The sequence below is a fragment of the Myotis lucifugus genome, unplaced genomic scaffold (genome assembly GCF_000147115.1).
Source record: "Myotis lucifugus unplaced genomic scaffold, Myoluc2.0 scaffold_168, whole genome shotgun sequence".
Taxonomy (NCBI): Eukaryota; Metazoa; Chordata; class Mammalia; order Chiroptera; family Vespertilionidae; genus Myotis; species Myotis lucifugus.
The window spans coordinates 2,809,879-2,826,729 of NW_005871216.1; the positions used below are offsets into that span (position 1 = coordinate 2,809,879).

Below are 16,851 nucleotides of genomic sequence, written 5' to 3' on the forward strand. Positions count from 1 at the left end.
CTGGAAGCTGGGCTGAAAATGTTAAAATAGGTCTCCTGACCACCCTTTATTTTGATGGCAGCTGGTGGATGGGTCACAGGCTTTGGAGGGACACCTGTGCACGTGCTACAGGTCCAGTTTCTTGGGGCAGATGGCACGCCTGTCACCAAGTGGTGATGAGGTCTCTGCATGCATGCTGGCTAGAGCAGGGACCAGCCCACACTCTAGGATTTCTGCTTCCCTTCTCTGCCGGAGGAGAGTCTCAAAGTCAAAGATAGTCTGACATCAAGGCATTGGGTGGAAATAAAAAACCCAGAAGGGAGGGCCCCACCCCACATCAGAGACCAGAAGGGGAAGGACCGGTGAAGCCCTCCCCGAGCTGCATACACCCAGGTGCGTACCATATGTTCGAATTTTCCCTGAGACATCTCAGGGACTTCAGCCTGCACTGCGGTGGCAGAGGTTTCCTTTCCTTCCTTCTCTGGACAAGAAATAAAAAGTGGAAGGTTTAGTTTGGTCTCTTCATTTTAATACATACACACATGTCCCCAGGCAAAGAAGATGTTGAGGCTCTGCTATATGGCTGGCACTGTGTTGGGTGGTGGGGATACACTGATGGGTAAGAAAGGCCGATTCCTGGCCTGATAGAGTTCTCAAAAGGGAGGCAGATGCTACATAACTACTCAAAATGATCATTTCATTACCAACTATCATAAACACAACACAGGAGAATGTGAAAATATTTGAACTTATTTTGGGGTATGTGTGAGTGTTAGAGGATCAAAGAAAGCTTCTTGGAGGAAGTGACACTTAAACTGGGGACCTGAAGTGTGAGTAGGAGTTTCCAGGCAAAGGTGATGGTGGGTGCATATGGTACAGAGCGTTCCAGATAAGCACAGACAATAGCCTGAACCGCCCTGAGTCAGGAGGGCTTTTACAGTCTGCGGAGTGATCCTGTCTCTTAATACAGAAGCAGGCACCTCTGCCTCTCCCTCCACACAGGTGTGTGCCTGAAGTTCAGGTAAAACCTTTGTCTTCTCCCTTCCTTGCTCCTTTCAGTGGTCAGAGATCCTGTGCAGGAAGATGTTTGAATAGCATCCTTAACCCAGAGATTCTATAAGTTGCTCATTTGGCTGTCTTCATGGATAGAAGAAATTTCTTTGGGATTCAGGAAAAAGACACAAAGACCTTCTGCTAAAACCCTCTAAGACAGCGGTTCTCAACCTGTGGGTCGCGACCCCTTTGGCGGTCAAATGACCCTTTCACAGGGGTCGCCTAAGACCATCCTGAATATCAGATATTTACATTACGATTCATAAAAGTAGCAACATTACAGTTATGAAGTAACAACGAAAATAATTTTATGGTTGGGTCACAACATTAGGAACTGTATTTAAAGGGCCAGAAGGTTGAGAACCACTGCTCTCAGAGTTATTGTGAGTACTGTGAGTATTCCTCATTCATCACTCAGTACCTTCCATCAGACTGGAGACTGATTTCTCTTACAAATCTGTGCGATGACCACACAGTCCAGATTTCTGGGTGCTTCAGCTCTGGTATTTAATGCAAATTCAAATATGCCATTAAGAAATACATGGAGCTCCAGTGGCGCAATCGGTTAGCGTGCGGTACTTATAAGAAATACATACTGCTTCTGAGTTGGGTTTCACCATCCTATATAATAAAAGGCCAATATGCAAATTGACTTAACAGCAGAACAACTGGTTGCTATGACACACACTGACCACCAGGGGGCAGATGCTCAATGCAGGAGCTGCCCCCTGGTGGTCAGTGCACCAGAAGATGAGCTCACAGCTGGCGAGTGCAACAGTGGTGGTGGGAGCCTCTCCCGCCTCTGTGGCAGCGCTAAGGATGTCCGACTGATGGCTTAGGCCTGCTTTCCAGGGGAGCGGGCCTAAGCTGTCAATTGGACATTCCCCGAGGGCTCCTGGACTGTGAGAGGGCACAGGCTAGGCTGAGGGACCCCCCTGAGTGCATGAATGATGTGCACTGGGCCTCTAGTTTTTCAATAAGTCCTGACTCCTTTCTCTACTGGCTGCATGACCTTGGGCAAGTTACTTGACCTCTTTGTGCCTCAATTGCAACTTCTGTAAAATGTGGAGAATGCCACCTAGAGGTGACTGTGAAAATTAAATGAACTAGAAAAGATAAAGCAAATCCCTGGAGCATAGCCAGTGTTCACTAAATGTTAATTAATAGAATTACCTATCAAAGGATGTTTATAATCTTCTCTGAAGCCCCAGTACCCAACATTAGAATAAGGACTCAATGCATGCTTGTTGACTAAGTGAATAACCTTGTGCCTTAATTTGGAGTTTGGTAAATAAAATCACTAAATATATAGTTCTGTTTCTCCAATTCCTTTTCAGACCCTAGAAGAGAAGGAGTTTTCTCTGTATTTCTGTATCCTCCCATACTTAGCCCAGCCGCCATACAGAGTAAGACTTAATGAGGATCTTGATGACAGCCAGTTAGGCCTGCCTCTTCCAGGCAGGTCTAATTTCATCTGCTGAAAACTTAAGTTGTCATGGGAACTCATCATCACTTAGTAGCAATGGCCCCTGTTTATTTCACCCAGAATGTAAAGGAAGCTTTCTGTTTCCTGTAAATGAAAAGAGGTTCACATTATTCTGAATCATAGAGTCAGAGAGTAAACGGGATTCTAGAAACAGTATATAGCATAAGGGCAGAAAGGTGGATTTCGGTGTCAGACCCGAATGCTAGTTCTGCTTCTTCCCTTTATAAGCTTTTGGATTTTAATTTTGTCATTTGTGAAAAGGGAATGATATCAGCAATTTGCAGTAATGTGGGGATTTTGCCTTAACATAGGAAAGATGCTCAAAACAGGACTTATTATTTGTTGTTGTGTTATCTATAATAATAAAAGCTTAATATGCTAATTAGGCTGGGCAGCTGAATGACCTTCCAGATGAAGCCAGGGCTGTGAGGGCCGAGCCCCTTGCACGAATTTTGTGCATCGGGCCTCTAGTTATAATTATGTGACCTTAAGCATGTCTAGAAGAGGATTTAACATTAACTAGGATGTGCCAGGCATTCTTCTGGGCACTGTTCATATGCATTATTCCTTTTAGTATAAGGTCTAGAATCTAGACTTTGTCCTAGTTCAGTTTCTCTTTACTGTCTGCACTTCTGAAACTTCTTTTAGGAGAAAATACATGCTAGTCGTCCTGGTGTCTTTTAAGTTTCTCTGTCTCCCTCTTAATACCTATAAGCATATAAAACGCTAATGATTTGCACATGTAAAAATCGGTGGAGAAACCCCAAGGCAGAGCTATTTTTTTTTCTTTCTAACACAGCAGGAAGGATAAATAATAACCATCTGTCTAGTCTGCCAGCTGAACATTTGTACTGGAGGAAATCAGCCAAGCTGGCTTCTAGAGATTTCCAGGTGTTGGAAGGGTCAGGTTTTACAGGGCTTCCTGTGGATTCTGATAGTTACACAGCCAGTGCTCTCATTCCTCCCTCCCCCCACTCTCCCTGTCCTCCCCCATCCACTGACTCCCTGCAAATTACTTGAATCAGTGGTCTTCAGTGCTGGCTGCTAACATGCTCATACCTGGGGAGCTTTAAACATTACCAATTCCCAGGCATCACACCAGGCCAATGAAATCAGAATCTCTAAGGGTGAGAACCCAGTTCAGGACTTGTAAAGAATTCCCTAGATAATTCTCAAGTGAAGCCAGGGTAGCTAAACACTGACCTCAGTGGACCTACTCATGAAGTTCTTGTGAGAAGGAAAACAATATATGTCAAATATCTATATATGCCAGACACTTCCCTCATGTTTTCTTATCTCAAGAATAACCCTGTGAGGTAGAAACTATCTCCATTTGACAGATGAGGAAACTGAGGCAATGCAAGTTTCAATTACCTGCTTATGACAACAGAGGTAGGGATAGGTCTGGGATTCTAATTCATTCATTTATTCAACAAGCATTTGTTAAGTGCTTACTATATACTAGGCCCAGTTCTAGGCACTATGATACAACTATGAACAAGACATAATCTTTTCATGGAGTGTGCATTCCAGTGGTGGAGACCAACAAATAGATACGTAAAATAATGTCAAGTAGTGATAAATATTATAAATACATCTAAAGCCAATTATGGTCATAGAACATAGTAGCAGTTGCTATTTTAGATAGGGCATCTGCCAAAGGCCTCTCTGAAGTGACATATAAGTAGAGCCATGAGTGAGGAAACAAGGGAGAAAGGCATGAAAATGTCTGGGGAGAGAGCATTTCAGAAAAGAACTATGGCAAGGGCAAAGATTTCAGAGGGCCTGCTTAGTGTGTTCCAGCAATAGCTGAGAAGAGAGCCTTGCGGACTCAGGATGTAAAGGGAAGATAGTGGGTTAAGTATTCACACAACTAAAGGGCCTCATGGGCCGTGCATGTGACTGGAGTTGATTTTTTATTATTTTGGCTTCTCGGCATTCATTTCTTCTCTGATATCCTTCCCTTCATTACCCTCTTATAGTGACAGCAACTGTATTTTGCTTTGTGTGGACAACTCCTCCCATCCCAGTGTGTGGTGTGGTAGGAATGTTTCAGCTCCAGGCTTGGTCTCAAAGAGTTGAAGACTAGGGTGGGTCTTACATCCAATGAAGAGTGGTGTCTTTATAAGAGAAAAGAGAAAAGATCTTAGAAAGAGGGACACAGAAGGAGGAAAGCCATGTGAAGACAAAGGTGGGGTTTGTAGTTATGCGGACACAGCCAAGGAATGCCTGGGATTCCTTGGAGGAGGCAAGGAAGGACTCATTTTTAGAGCCTTCAGAGGGACATGATTGATTTCAGACTTCTGGAAATATGAAAGAATAATTTCCTATTATTTTAAGCCACCCAGTTTGTGGTATTTTGTTACAGCAGCACCAAGGAAATGAATACACTCACCATCCTCTTTTCGCTCTCTCAGTCTCTCAATATTCCTATAACCAATCCCCCAAAATACTGTTGTGACTTCCCTCTGTTTGACATACCTAGTAAGGTTTTTGTTTTTCTGCTAGAATAGAAACTGACATACTTCCCCACCCTCAGATGCTCAGTACCTTGCATTTTGATCCAAAAGGTAATCAGTAAATGGTTGATGGATATAGTACATAGAGAAATTGCAACAGCAGATTAATATCAATGCATTTTTTCACCTGTCATATTTAAAACTAGCTAGTTGCTAAATATTTTGTCCAATTCATCCTTATAATTTTACTTAATAATATGTCTTGGTAATCTTCCTGTATTAGGTCAGCCAAGTTATTACAGTTGCATAGTTTTATCAATTGGATAGATTGTAATTTAAGGAAATGGTTCCTAAAGAATCTTTATATTGTTTCCATTTATTAAAACATTAAAAAATACTGCCATACACACACACACACACACACACACGTCTGTGGAGTGTTTTTTTTGTGAGTTATCAGTCAGATAGGTCTGTACCCTTGATCTAAGGAACTGCATGACTAAAGTTTCAATAAATAATACCAACTTCCATAATTATGCTGCATTCACCGTAAAGGGCTATCACTAGAGAATGCTTCATGATATAATAAAAATTGGAGAGTTATGCATTTTATGATCCAACTGCCCTAAAAGAATAGTCATTAAGGTAATTCTCACTCTTATTTTTTCTGTACTGGTGAGCCATTTAAATTTCTGGGAGCAATGAAATCAAACCCAACAAGCAAACAGTTGGAGCTAAGCATTAGAGTCAACAATAGCTCTGGGAAATAGGAGGTCCTCAGAGGAATAATATTACTAAACTCACCTGTAGGCAAGTCAGAGGACAAATCAGAGGAAGCTCTGCTCAACAACTCAACAAAATTCTGCCATCTGTGCAAAAATGGAGACAAAATATTGGTGATCAATATCATTGCTCTGGAATAATGTGCAACAAAGCTCAAAGTTTATATTGATAGTTTTGAAGGAGCTTTTTTATTTTCATCCTGCCTGGAGGACATGCTTAGAGAGTTGGGAAGGGAGAGAGAGAGGAGAGAGAGAGAGAGAGAGAGAGAGAGAGAGAGAGAGAGAGAGACATTGATTGGTTGCCTTCTGTAGCCTTCAGTATGCTTCCCAACTGGGGATCAAACTGGAAACCCAAGTACGTGCCCTGACCAGCAACCAGCAACCTTTCTGTGCAGGGAGGACACTCAACCAACTGAGCCACTCCTGCCAGGCTTGTAGGAGCTTTCTGAATCCTGTATTATTTAGGCTGCAATATAGGAAACAGAAGCTCCTTTAAGTATCTCCACTAGAAAGGACTTCAATATAAGGAATTAGGTGCCCACAAATGACTGCAAGGCCCAGTAGAATGGAAATTGATGTCTGTTGCTAGGCTCAGGGTCAGGCCTCCCTCAGCAGATATAGTCTAGAAACCAGGACATTGCAGGAAATTCTGGCTCATGTCTCATTTGCCCCTGACCATGAGGTTGGTGTGCATTTTAGCCACTGGAAAACTGATGCCTGTCAGGGTCTGGGGTTCCTACTACTGCAGGAAAATAAATACTTAAAATATCTTTGTCCCACTTCCTTCTGTCTTTTAAATCTCTGATGGAACTTAAATCAATTTCAGAACTTTGGTGTCAAGAGAGTTTTAAAAAAATGTTCTTTTTAGCCTTCCCAAGTATGGGATGCATTGCAACACAGGAAAGAGCATAGAAGGGAGTAGGAATGAGTGCTGAGTGCAAATAGACACTATTTAGTGAAGTCCTCAAGCAGAAATTGCATTGAGCAATACATCTGCATGTGACAGAGTCATGTAAGCTTACAAGTACTTTAGGAATGCTTTGGTATTGAAAAATCACTTATATTTGCTTGTCCAGCATCCATCCACTTTCCATTTATATACAAATATGTTCTTCTCTGGGGCAATGGACCACAATCAAGGTCCCATACCCTTCCCTGGACAATGCTGTGACTCACCTCGTCTAATTAATCTCTATCACTTTCTCCATTCCCTCTTTCTTCCCTTCCTCCCTCTCTCCCACTCTCTGTCTCTGTATCTCTCCTAATTTTTGATTTGGCACTTCCTGAAATTTTATTTTTCGCTAATTTTGTGTAATATTTCATATCCTTTCAAATATTTATTTTGCTTATGTGAGCCAAGGGCAGTTTCTGTTGCTAGCAACCAAATTACATCTGATAAGAATTTTTATCTCCTTCTTACCCATCAGAAGTTAAGCAAAAAGAAAGAGCAAGCTGTGAGATATATGTCCTAGGTTTTCTAGAAGATTTCTAGTGTCACGTGATTGTATTCTCTTTAAATAAAAATAATTCGTTAGCTATGTAACTAGTTTTGCTTACATTGCATAAAACATTTCCAGTACATGAAACCACAAATCAGCAAAGTTCTTAGATTGGTACAGAAAAATATGGCCTCCAGAGCTTCATTCATTTTGGGGCACATGAATACATCAAGCATAGGTATATAGAACCGCAAGCCAGATAAGCTGATGACTACATCAGCTGCTGAAGGCTAGGCAAGGAAGGACAAGCAGGATCTGATATTAGCACAGACCTGGGAATGAACTGCAGTAGAAGTAGTTCCTGTCTTTTACACTTGCTGCAATTTATTTCTAGGACTTACAGGAGCGCCAAGCTTATAACTAGAGCATCTTCTGATCTGTTGAAAAACAACAGCCTGACAAACAAAACCCAGATCCATTCATATTTTCACACTGCATAGCATTTATTTTTCAGAACTGATAGGAGTTATCAAATATGAGATGAGGCCTCTGGACAAATGGCACTGGAAACTCTCTTGTCCCTTCTTGATTATGTGGTGATAGTAGGGGAAGGAGACTGTGGGAAAATTTTCTAAGTACTGACTGTGGACGTTACCTGATTTAAATGGTGCATAGGACTAATATGACTAATACATTTCTTAAGAATCTTTGAATAAAATGTTTTCTTCTATATTTTTAATTAAATTTATTGGGGTGATACTGGTTAATAAAATTATATAGGTTTCAAGTATACCATTCTATGATACATCATCTGTATATTGCATTGTGTGCCCATCACCCAAAGTAAAATCTTCCATATTTTTTATTTGACCTTAGCACTTTCAAAAAGCCATTGACAACTTAAATGTGAGAATGGGCTCTGGTTGTCATAACAAGACTATAATTCTAATCACAGAAGCAGGTGCCAAACTCCTAATATCAAGTCAAAGAAATCGGGACTAGAGGACAAGGTCTGTGAGTCAGATCCTAGATTCAAACAGATCTGAGTTCAAATTCTAACTTCAATTTAATTTATTAAGTTAAAATGGCCTTCAGTGAGCTTTCTGAGGACTTTATGTGCATTTCTCATTTAACTGAAATAACCACTTGATGAGACATGTAGATAACTTGCCCAAGGACATGGATCAATGAGGCAGCCAGGATGTGAACCCTGGCTGTCTGACTCAAATCCTCTGCCCTTGACCATTGTACTATGTGATCTTGCATATGAATGTAATGTAACTTGGCTTTATTTACATTTTCCCTCTTTGGAATTCCATAAGCACAGCTCTACTGTCTTCTGACATTTATTATTGCAGAAGTTTGAGGTTAGTCTGATTTTTGTTCTTTGTAATTATTTTTCCTCTTTATTTCCTTTGGTTTAGTTTTATTTTGTTTTTGGCCTAGAGCCTTAAATACTTTGTCTTTTTAATACATAAGATTTGTCAGGATTGACATGGGTACATTTTTTTCTTAATTTAGTTTAGAGCAGTGTGAATCCTTTTCATCTGTACACAGATAATTTTTTTCTCTTCTTCCATCTTTGCAAAGTTTCTTCAGTTGTAACTTTTGTTTTTATATCTTGAACAATTTTTCTGTTTTTTTTTATCTTACAATACCAAGGTTTTGAGGGTTTGATTTCTAGTCTTATTCTTCTACATCTACTATCTTTTCTAATTTTCTTCTCTGTTCTTCAGATTTTGTGGGAACCTCTCAAAATTGACATTATGTATTAGATTATTTTTAGTGCTAATTTTGCTTTTTTATTGAGTACTGGTTACTCTTTTTTTGATAAATAATATTTTATTGGAACACAGCCATTTAGTTATGTGTTGTTTTTTTTACTGCTTTCAGGCTATGATCACATATTTGAGTAGTTGCAACAGACTGTAGACCCACAAAGCCTAAAACATTTACTATCTGGCCCTTTATAGAAAAGGTTTGCTGATATAAACATTTAACATAAATGCCATCATACCCTCAAATATCTAGTAGTATTCACATTTCCTTAACTGTTTCATAATTTTTATTGAGATATAATTTACACAACAATGTGTTAGTTTCAGGTGTAGAACAAAATGATTCAATATATGTACATACTGTAAAATGACAAACACAGTAAGTCTAGTTAACATCCACTACCACATATAGTTACAATCCAGTTACCTCTTAATTCTACCTCTTACTCTTTGCTTGAAACTATCCAGAATTCCCCAAGGTTTTACTAATTTCTTCTATTAACCTTTGGTGCTTTTAAAATTCATTTTTATAGCCTTTTAATCTCATTATGCTTATTATTTTCCAATTCCTTTCAACAGAGGACATACTAGTACCTTCTTATATCCTGTAGAGAACAGAGGTGATTATCTAGTTTCTAGAGTAAATCATTTAAAAAAGTTTGTTGTATTTGGAGACTGCAGAATCATGATTCCCTCTTTATGTTTGTAGTATTTTGAAAAATTGGGCCTTCTATGTTGGATTTTCTCTTTATTCAGGGTCAAATGAGGAACTGTTCCCATTCAGCACAATGCAGTGAATGAGTTGTGTAGATTTCCGTTGGCCTACCCTCTGCTCATTTAATCCTGCAGTTAAAGGGCAGGTGGCAACTGACACCAACGCCTGGATGCCTGGTACCCCTCAGTTGGGACCACCTCAGGGGTGGGATCGTTTTACCCCACCTATTGAATATCAGACACTAAATCAGTGTAGTATGTCATAATTGACATACCCCTCAGCATATACAATTACCAGCCTACACAACTGTATTTTCAGGAATTTTGCTTCACCAGATGTAAACACCATAGCCAGCTTTTCCCTTTCCTGCCTTCATTTCCCCAACTTACTGCTCTGTCAATCCTGAGAGTTGTACTCTCTGCATAGGTACAGAAAGGAGTGTGCAGTGTTGACCCTGAGAAGAGGTAACCTGCCAAGGATTCCTTGTGGTTAATTGGGCTCAAATTCATAACCAGGATCTAGCAGCCATTGCTGACAGAGGCCTCTCACATACACTGCACTTCAGGGAAAAAGCCACAGACTGAGCTGCCAGGCTCTTGCTCTGTGTTCCTGCAGGCTGACTGGACCCTTATAAGGGAGTTCCTGGAATTGTCTTTCAACCAATGGGTTGAGACCTGCCCTGCCCTGTCCAATCAGTAATGTACAGCTATAGCCTCATTTGCATATTTACTGACCAATCAGAGCAGCTCCATAATACCAATCAGAACGTGTGAATCAGGATGGTATTATTTGGGCCAATCAGAGTGTGTAAATCTGGATTTCTCATTTGCATAGAAGTGGACCTATCAGGGACCGAAGGGGGTGGAAACTTTACATAAGCAGGCCTTCCCTTTACCAGGTGGGGATCAGTCTTTTCCTTTCTAGGCCTCTCTGGTTTGCACTCTGTTTACCTGAATAAAGTTTGTCCTGTTTACGAACCCCAGACTCAGAACTCCTGTGGCATTAGACTGGTGGCAGTGACCTTTTGTTGACAGCAGGTAAGTGCATGTTTGTGCGTTCTTGAGTGAGGGACGGAGGAGGTGGAAACAGAACTACAGAAAGCACCTGTGTTACTTTCTGGTTGGTTAAAACATGGAGCCTTCAAATCAAAGGGAAGGCACAAAATGTCTTCTTTCTTCTGCACTTCTTTTAGGTAGGCAGGGTAAAACTTGGGGAACCAACTCATTAATTCGTCCAGATTCCGTGTGTTTACAGTTGGTAGAGATTCCTTTTAGATTGTGGCGTTATTAGTTTTTGCTACTGGTGCATTGCTTGTGTCTTTATTTGTCCACTGGAATTTTGATAAGGGGTTGTGAAGAAGGTGACATTTTATACAGAACATTTTATATATAGAAACAAGACAAAACAGAAGCCAAACACACAAAATGTGAGCTTTTTCATAGAAATACCCTTGTAATCATGATGAAATTAATTACAGGTGGCATGTTTCTCTGAGTTTCTTATAGGCTTAAATCAAAGGTGTTCAGGTGCTTCCTTCCCAAGCCCATTACCTCTTCCCCCTGTGAAATGTACACTTTGGTCATAACAGTGTGGTTCTCCAAACTTGCTATGTTTTGCTCACTTTTTTGCTCCTTCTCTTTGAAATACTCTTCCTCATCTCTCATCTGACTAGTTCCTACAAGTTAAGCTGACATACATGATAGAACAGTGCTGCAGAGAAGGTCTGTTCAATTGCTAGACTCAAAGGTTAACTCCCGTGATTCGAAGAGTTTAATCATTCTAGCCATTCCTTTGGGAATGTAATCACCTCCAGCTGAGAAGGTACAAAGTCTGCTAGACCAGTGGTTCTCAACCTTGGCTGCACATTAGAATCACCTGGGAATCTTTTTAAAATCCTGATTTCTGGGCCTCATCCTCCGGAAATTCTGTTTCTTTGTTATGGGGTGGGGCCACAGCATTAGTAACAAAGAAACAGAATTTCCGGAGGATGAGGCCCAGAAATCAGGATTTTAAAAAGATTCCCAGGTGATTCTAATGTGCAGCCAAGGTTGAGAACCACTGTGCTAGAAGGAGGAGGCAGATGGGAAGGAGACTATGGAGGAGACGGTTAGCCTTTAAGGCAGGGGTGGGGAACGTCCGGCCAGAGGGCCATGTAAGGCCCGAGAAATCAGTTGGTCTGGCCCTGCCAAGGCATTAGGGGTGAGTTGATTAAATGTTTGAGCAAATATAACAATTTTTAAGTTGATAATTTTGTATGGCTCTCAAATGATATTATAAATATCCAAATGGCCCTTAGCAGGAAAAAGTTCGCCACCCTTGTTTTAGGGGCTGTATAGTTTACTCAGGCTGCCATAACAAAATTCCACAGACTGGGTGGCTTAAACAACAGAAATTTATCTTCTCACAGTTCTGGAGGCTAGAAGTTCAAGATCAAAGTTTCATCAGGTTTGGCTTCTCTGAAGGCTTAGAGATGGCAGGCTTCTTGCTGTGTCTTCACAGCTGTGTCTTTTCTCTAGGAGTACAGATTTTCTTATCTCATAAGGACACCAGGCCGATTGGATTAGGGACTAACCTGATGAACTCATTTTAACTTAATCACCTCTTTGAAGGCCTTATCTGCGAATATAGTCATAGTCTGATGTCCTCAGGGTTTCAACATATGAATCAGGGGTGGGGATGAGGATATAATTCAGCCTACACCAGGAACAGACACCCAACTTTTGGAACAATTTACTAAGATCTCTGAATCTCAGTTTACTCATCTCTGAAGTGGGTATGAAAAATATAACTCATGTACTGCTGGGAGTATGAAGAGATAACCCATGTAAAGCATCTAGCCTCGTGCCTGGGACATGCTAGGTGCCTTGCATGAATCTCTTACTCCCTTAGTTCAGGTGGATATTTGATTCACCTGCTGGTTGCTCATTTATCATTGTTTTTCTCACCCAAGGATATTTTTTTCCATTGATCTTCAGAGAGAGTGGAAGGGGGCAGGGAGAAACATTGATGCAGTGAGACATATTGATTGGTTTCCTCTTGCTGTGCCCCCTACAGGGCTGGAGAACGAACCCACAACCTTTTGGTGTGTAGAAACACCTCTACAGCTGCGTGCTCATTTAACTGCACTGTCTTCCTTTGCTTTCAGCTTCTTGGTCATGTAGCCTGAGCTAGATTCTTCTCTTTTTGCATATTCACCCTGCTAAGCAAAGTCCTTCCCTGACACACAGGCAGTAAACTCAAATTCAGACAAAAGGGTTCTTTTTCCACTTGACAGATGCAAAACCAAGAGAAAATATTGACTTGCCCAAGTTCCCAAAGCCAGTGCATTTCTGGGATAGGATTTCCATCTTGGCCTATGTGATTCCGGAACTCCTGCTGCCTTTCTGCATGGATGGGGCTAAAGGGAGATTGGGAGTTTCAAACAGTGAGAAGAGGCAACCTGCAAGCCCTGAGCTTCTTTGGATCATATCTGCTCCAGGAACTTAAAAGCCTCCCTGCTTTTATATCTGTATCCCACACCTCTCCTGGGTCCTGGAGGAGAGGCCAGGCGACACTCAGTGACTGGTTCGGAACTGTGTTCAGTATCAAGCCCAAAGGTAGACCTCAGGCAGTTTGCCCATGGCCCCTGGGCCTAGCCACCATCCTATAAACTCCAGTTCCACAGGACTTGTAGAAGAGTCAGTATGGTGTATTAAGAGCCCAAACGCCTAAGCTAGAGAGCCTGCATTTGATTTAGCCTATTGATGAATTTTTTATCAGTTGCATATTGGTTTTAGCCCCTCTGTGCCTCAGTTTCCTCACCTGATAAACAATAGTACCAACCTCATGTGGGCACTTGCAAAGATTAAGAGTCAACGTTTATAAAGTACGTAGAAAACTGCCAAGAATATAATAAGCACTATATAAGTGCTGGCTATTAATAATAACAATAACTTTATTATTATCTTCACCGCTTATGAATTATGGGCTTCTGGAAGAGAAGACTGGAATTAATAAACTCTTAAAAGCCAGGTCCAGTTTCCAAGACCAAATCAATGGGTAGATCCAACCCATATCTTTAATAATCCACTGCTTAACAATTTTCCTATTCTCATTAAAAGTAATTGCTGAATCAGACACCTCATGTCTCCTTTATCTCGTAAAATCCTCTGGTTGGTCTTGGGATTTTCAAACCAGTCCTTTTCAACCTAATTGCACTCTTAATAATGGGCCAGATGTGTATGATAAGTCCTACTTAGGGCTGTGTCAATTGCTCCACTCTATTTACGAAGCTTCTATAGCAACTTCATTATTTATCCCCTACCCCAACACAATTTGGCTTGTGTGCCTGTGTTTTAAACTGGGTTTGAAGTGTTTAATTTTGCCAATACAATTTCAGAGTATTATTTTGCCTCCTGTTCTCTCTCTGCCCTCCTTAATTACCATTTATTGTAAAGTCACACAGAAATATTAAATGCTAATTCTGACTTACATGTTCCCGGCCAAGAAGAGGGATAATAATTTCCATCCAACACAACCTGAACTCATTTTACATCAGGGTGATTCAGAGTAGAGATTTGAATCGTAATCAAGTCTTTCTCAAAATCGCCTTACCCTGGCAGTCATTCAGTAATGTCTCTGCTAATTGGTAGGCAAATTGCAAAAACTAAAATTTCAATGTTACACACACACACACACACACACACACACACACAGCAACAACTTTGCAGCAGTATTCATGAAATTGCTCCTCTCATCAGCTCTTGCAACGTGACAGTTTAAGAAGAGATCACAATTCATTTTATTTGGTTAGATGGGGTTAATCCCACATCACCATAATCCCTCCTGATGTTTTATTGATTCTAAAGGACATTTAATCAGGAAGCAGCTCAGCACTAGAATCCTGCTAATTAGCAAGCAGCCGCATTCCAAATGGGTTCCCAATTGAACAGCAGATTAATGGACAATATGTACTAAAATAATGATTCGTGCATTCAGCTCCTGAAATGTGTGTCTGAATTGCATCTTTAATCTCTTAAGGATATAGGTTTGCATACAAAGCCCTTAACGGAATGGATTTCATTCACCAGAAGAAGCTTTAGCCAATAACTGTTTAAGGATGAAACAGGTTTATCACTTTCACGTGCAATGCTTCAGTGGTTTCATTGTTTTGATGTCCTTGAACATTCAAAGGTCAAAGACAGGTGAATAAAACAAATCAGCTCCTCTGATATGCACATTAAACAGTGGGAAAGTGAAAATATTGATATAATTATAAGTAGCCTAACCTCATTTGCTCTCCATTCACTCTTATTCTCATATCTCTGATTCTTACAATCTTGGTTCTGAACACCAACTTTTAATTGAGTATACTATATACCAGGTATAATGTGAGCTTTGATACTTGCATTTCCTCCCTTTATATTGTTGCCTTTTGAGGCTTCCCAATTTTAGCTTATTGGTTTTCTACTCGGCTCTTAGTCCACTTCTCTGCTTTTGCTGCTTAACCACCTTCCTCCACCATCACCCAACCACCCCTCTAAGGTTTAGAGAAGAGAAACTCCCTTGTCCAAAGCTGGTCTGGCAGAAATTCGTTGACTAAGCTCAACCTTCTATCATCATTTATTTATTAATTGATGTTTCCTTTAACCTTTAGCCTTCTTTGTTTTTCTGGATTGCTCTTATCAGCATGTGATATGCCACATGTTCTAACTTGTTCTTTCCCATTAGAATACAAACTTCATGAAGGAAGGAGCCTTGTTTTATTCACATCTGTATTTCCAATGACAAGAATCGTGACTGGTGTACAGCAGGCATTGAGTAAATGATTGTTAAATTAATTAATTAATTACTCAACATTTACTGTGTACCTACCATATGCTAGATACCAGCCTACAAGATGTTGAGAATAAAATAGGAAGGAAAAAGCCCTGGCTGGTGTTGCTTAGTGGTTAGAGAGTCAGCTGGAACACCGAAGGGCTGTGGGTTTGATTTCTGGTCAAGGGCACTCACTTGGGTTGCAGGTTCAATCCCCAGCCCTGGTCAGCACATGTGGAGGCAACCAAAGGATGTGTTTCTCTCACATGGATGTTTCTCCCTCTCTCCCTCTCTCTGTTCCTCCCTTCCATTCTCTCTAAACATCAATTGAAAAATATCCTCTGGTGAGGATTAACAACCACAACAATAAGTAAGTGACGGAAACAGTCATGTCTTTTGCCAGCATGGAGATCAGTATCTAGACATTAAACTAACAAATCACACAAATAAATATATAATTACAAATAGTGATAGGTGCTAGGAAATATATTAACAAGGGGCCTGATTTTGATGAGGTGATTAGAGAAGGCTTTCTTCAATTTGATCATGAGCCAGGGACTAGGAAGAATTCATGTATCTATATCCTTAAGAGTATTTTGAGACTGTATAACTTTTCTAGTTCAGTTTAATTCCATATTTTTTTAATACCTATCACATGCCAGGCAATCACAAGCATGTCCAACTCACATTAAATAAATGAGGCATGCGACCTGTAGGCTGTGAGTTTGACTTGCTTGCCGGACCCTTTGGGATACATCAATGAATAAAAAGAAGATCCTGCCTGCCCTATGACATATAGTCTATCAAAAATCAACAGATAACAATAAACATCACATCAGCAAATTACCAAATACATTAGAAGTTGATAAGTGTATAGAAGAGTGCAAAGGAAAGCAGGTTAAAGGTGAGAATGGGTGGGGACTACAACTTTAAATAGGGTAGCCTTATTGATAGGTGACCTCTGAGCAAAAACTTGAAAAGTGGAGTAGCATGAAGATATCTGGGGAAAGAGCAGTTTAGGTAGAGGAAACATTTGGAAAATAGGTGCTAAGGTGGATTTGTGCCTGGTGTGTTTGAGGAAGAAGAGGAGGACAGTGTAATTGAAATATAATGAACAAAGAAAGTTGTAGATGGAGCCAGAGAAGTGATGGGGGAACAGATCACATGGAACACTTTGTAAGGACTTGGGTTTGTTTTTTTTAAATCTCTGAAGTTAGATGCTCTTTCAGTGTTATGAGCAAATCAATGACATGAACTATTTTAGGTTTTAATAGGTCACTATAGCTGCTGTACTGAGGATAAACTAGGGACAAGGGAGAAGAGAGTTCAGTTAGAAGGCTATTATAGTAACACAGGAGAAAGAT

The 16,851-nt window shown here is 40.5% G+C and overlaps 1 protein-coding gene across 1 annotated transcript in view; it reads right to left on the reverse strand.

Annotated features, from left to right (window-relative positions):
* Nucleotides 1–16,851, reverse strand: part of CUNH1orf87 (chromosome unknown C1orf87 homolog) — a 73,893-nt gene that overhangs the window by 10,847 nt on the left and 46,195 nt on the right. Inside the window, exons 8-9 of the mRNA XM_006096116.3 lie at nt 5,773–5,846; nt 381–451 (exon numbers count right to left, since the gene is read on the reverse strand). Of these exons, the coding sequence (XP_006096178.1) occupies nt 381–451; nt 5,773–5,846 (145 nt within the window). The remainder of the gene's footprint in view (nt 1–380; nt 452–5,772; nt 5,847–16,851) is intronic.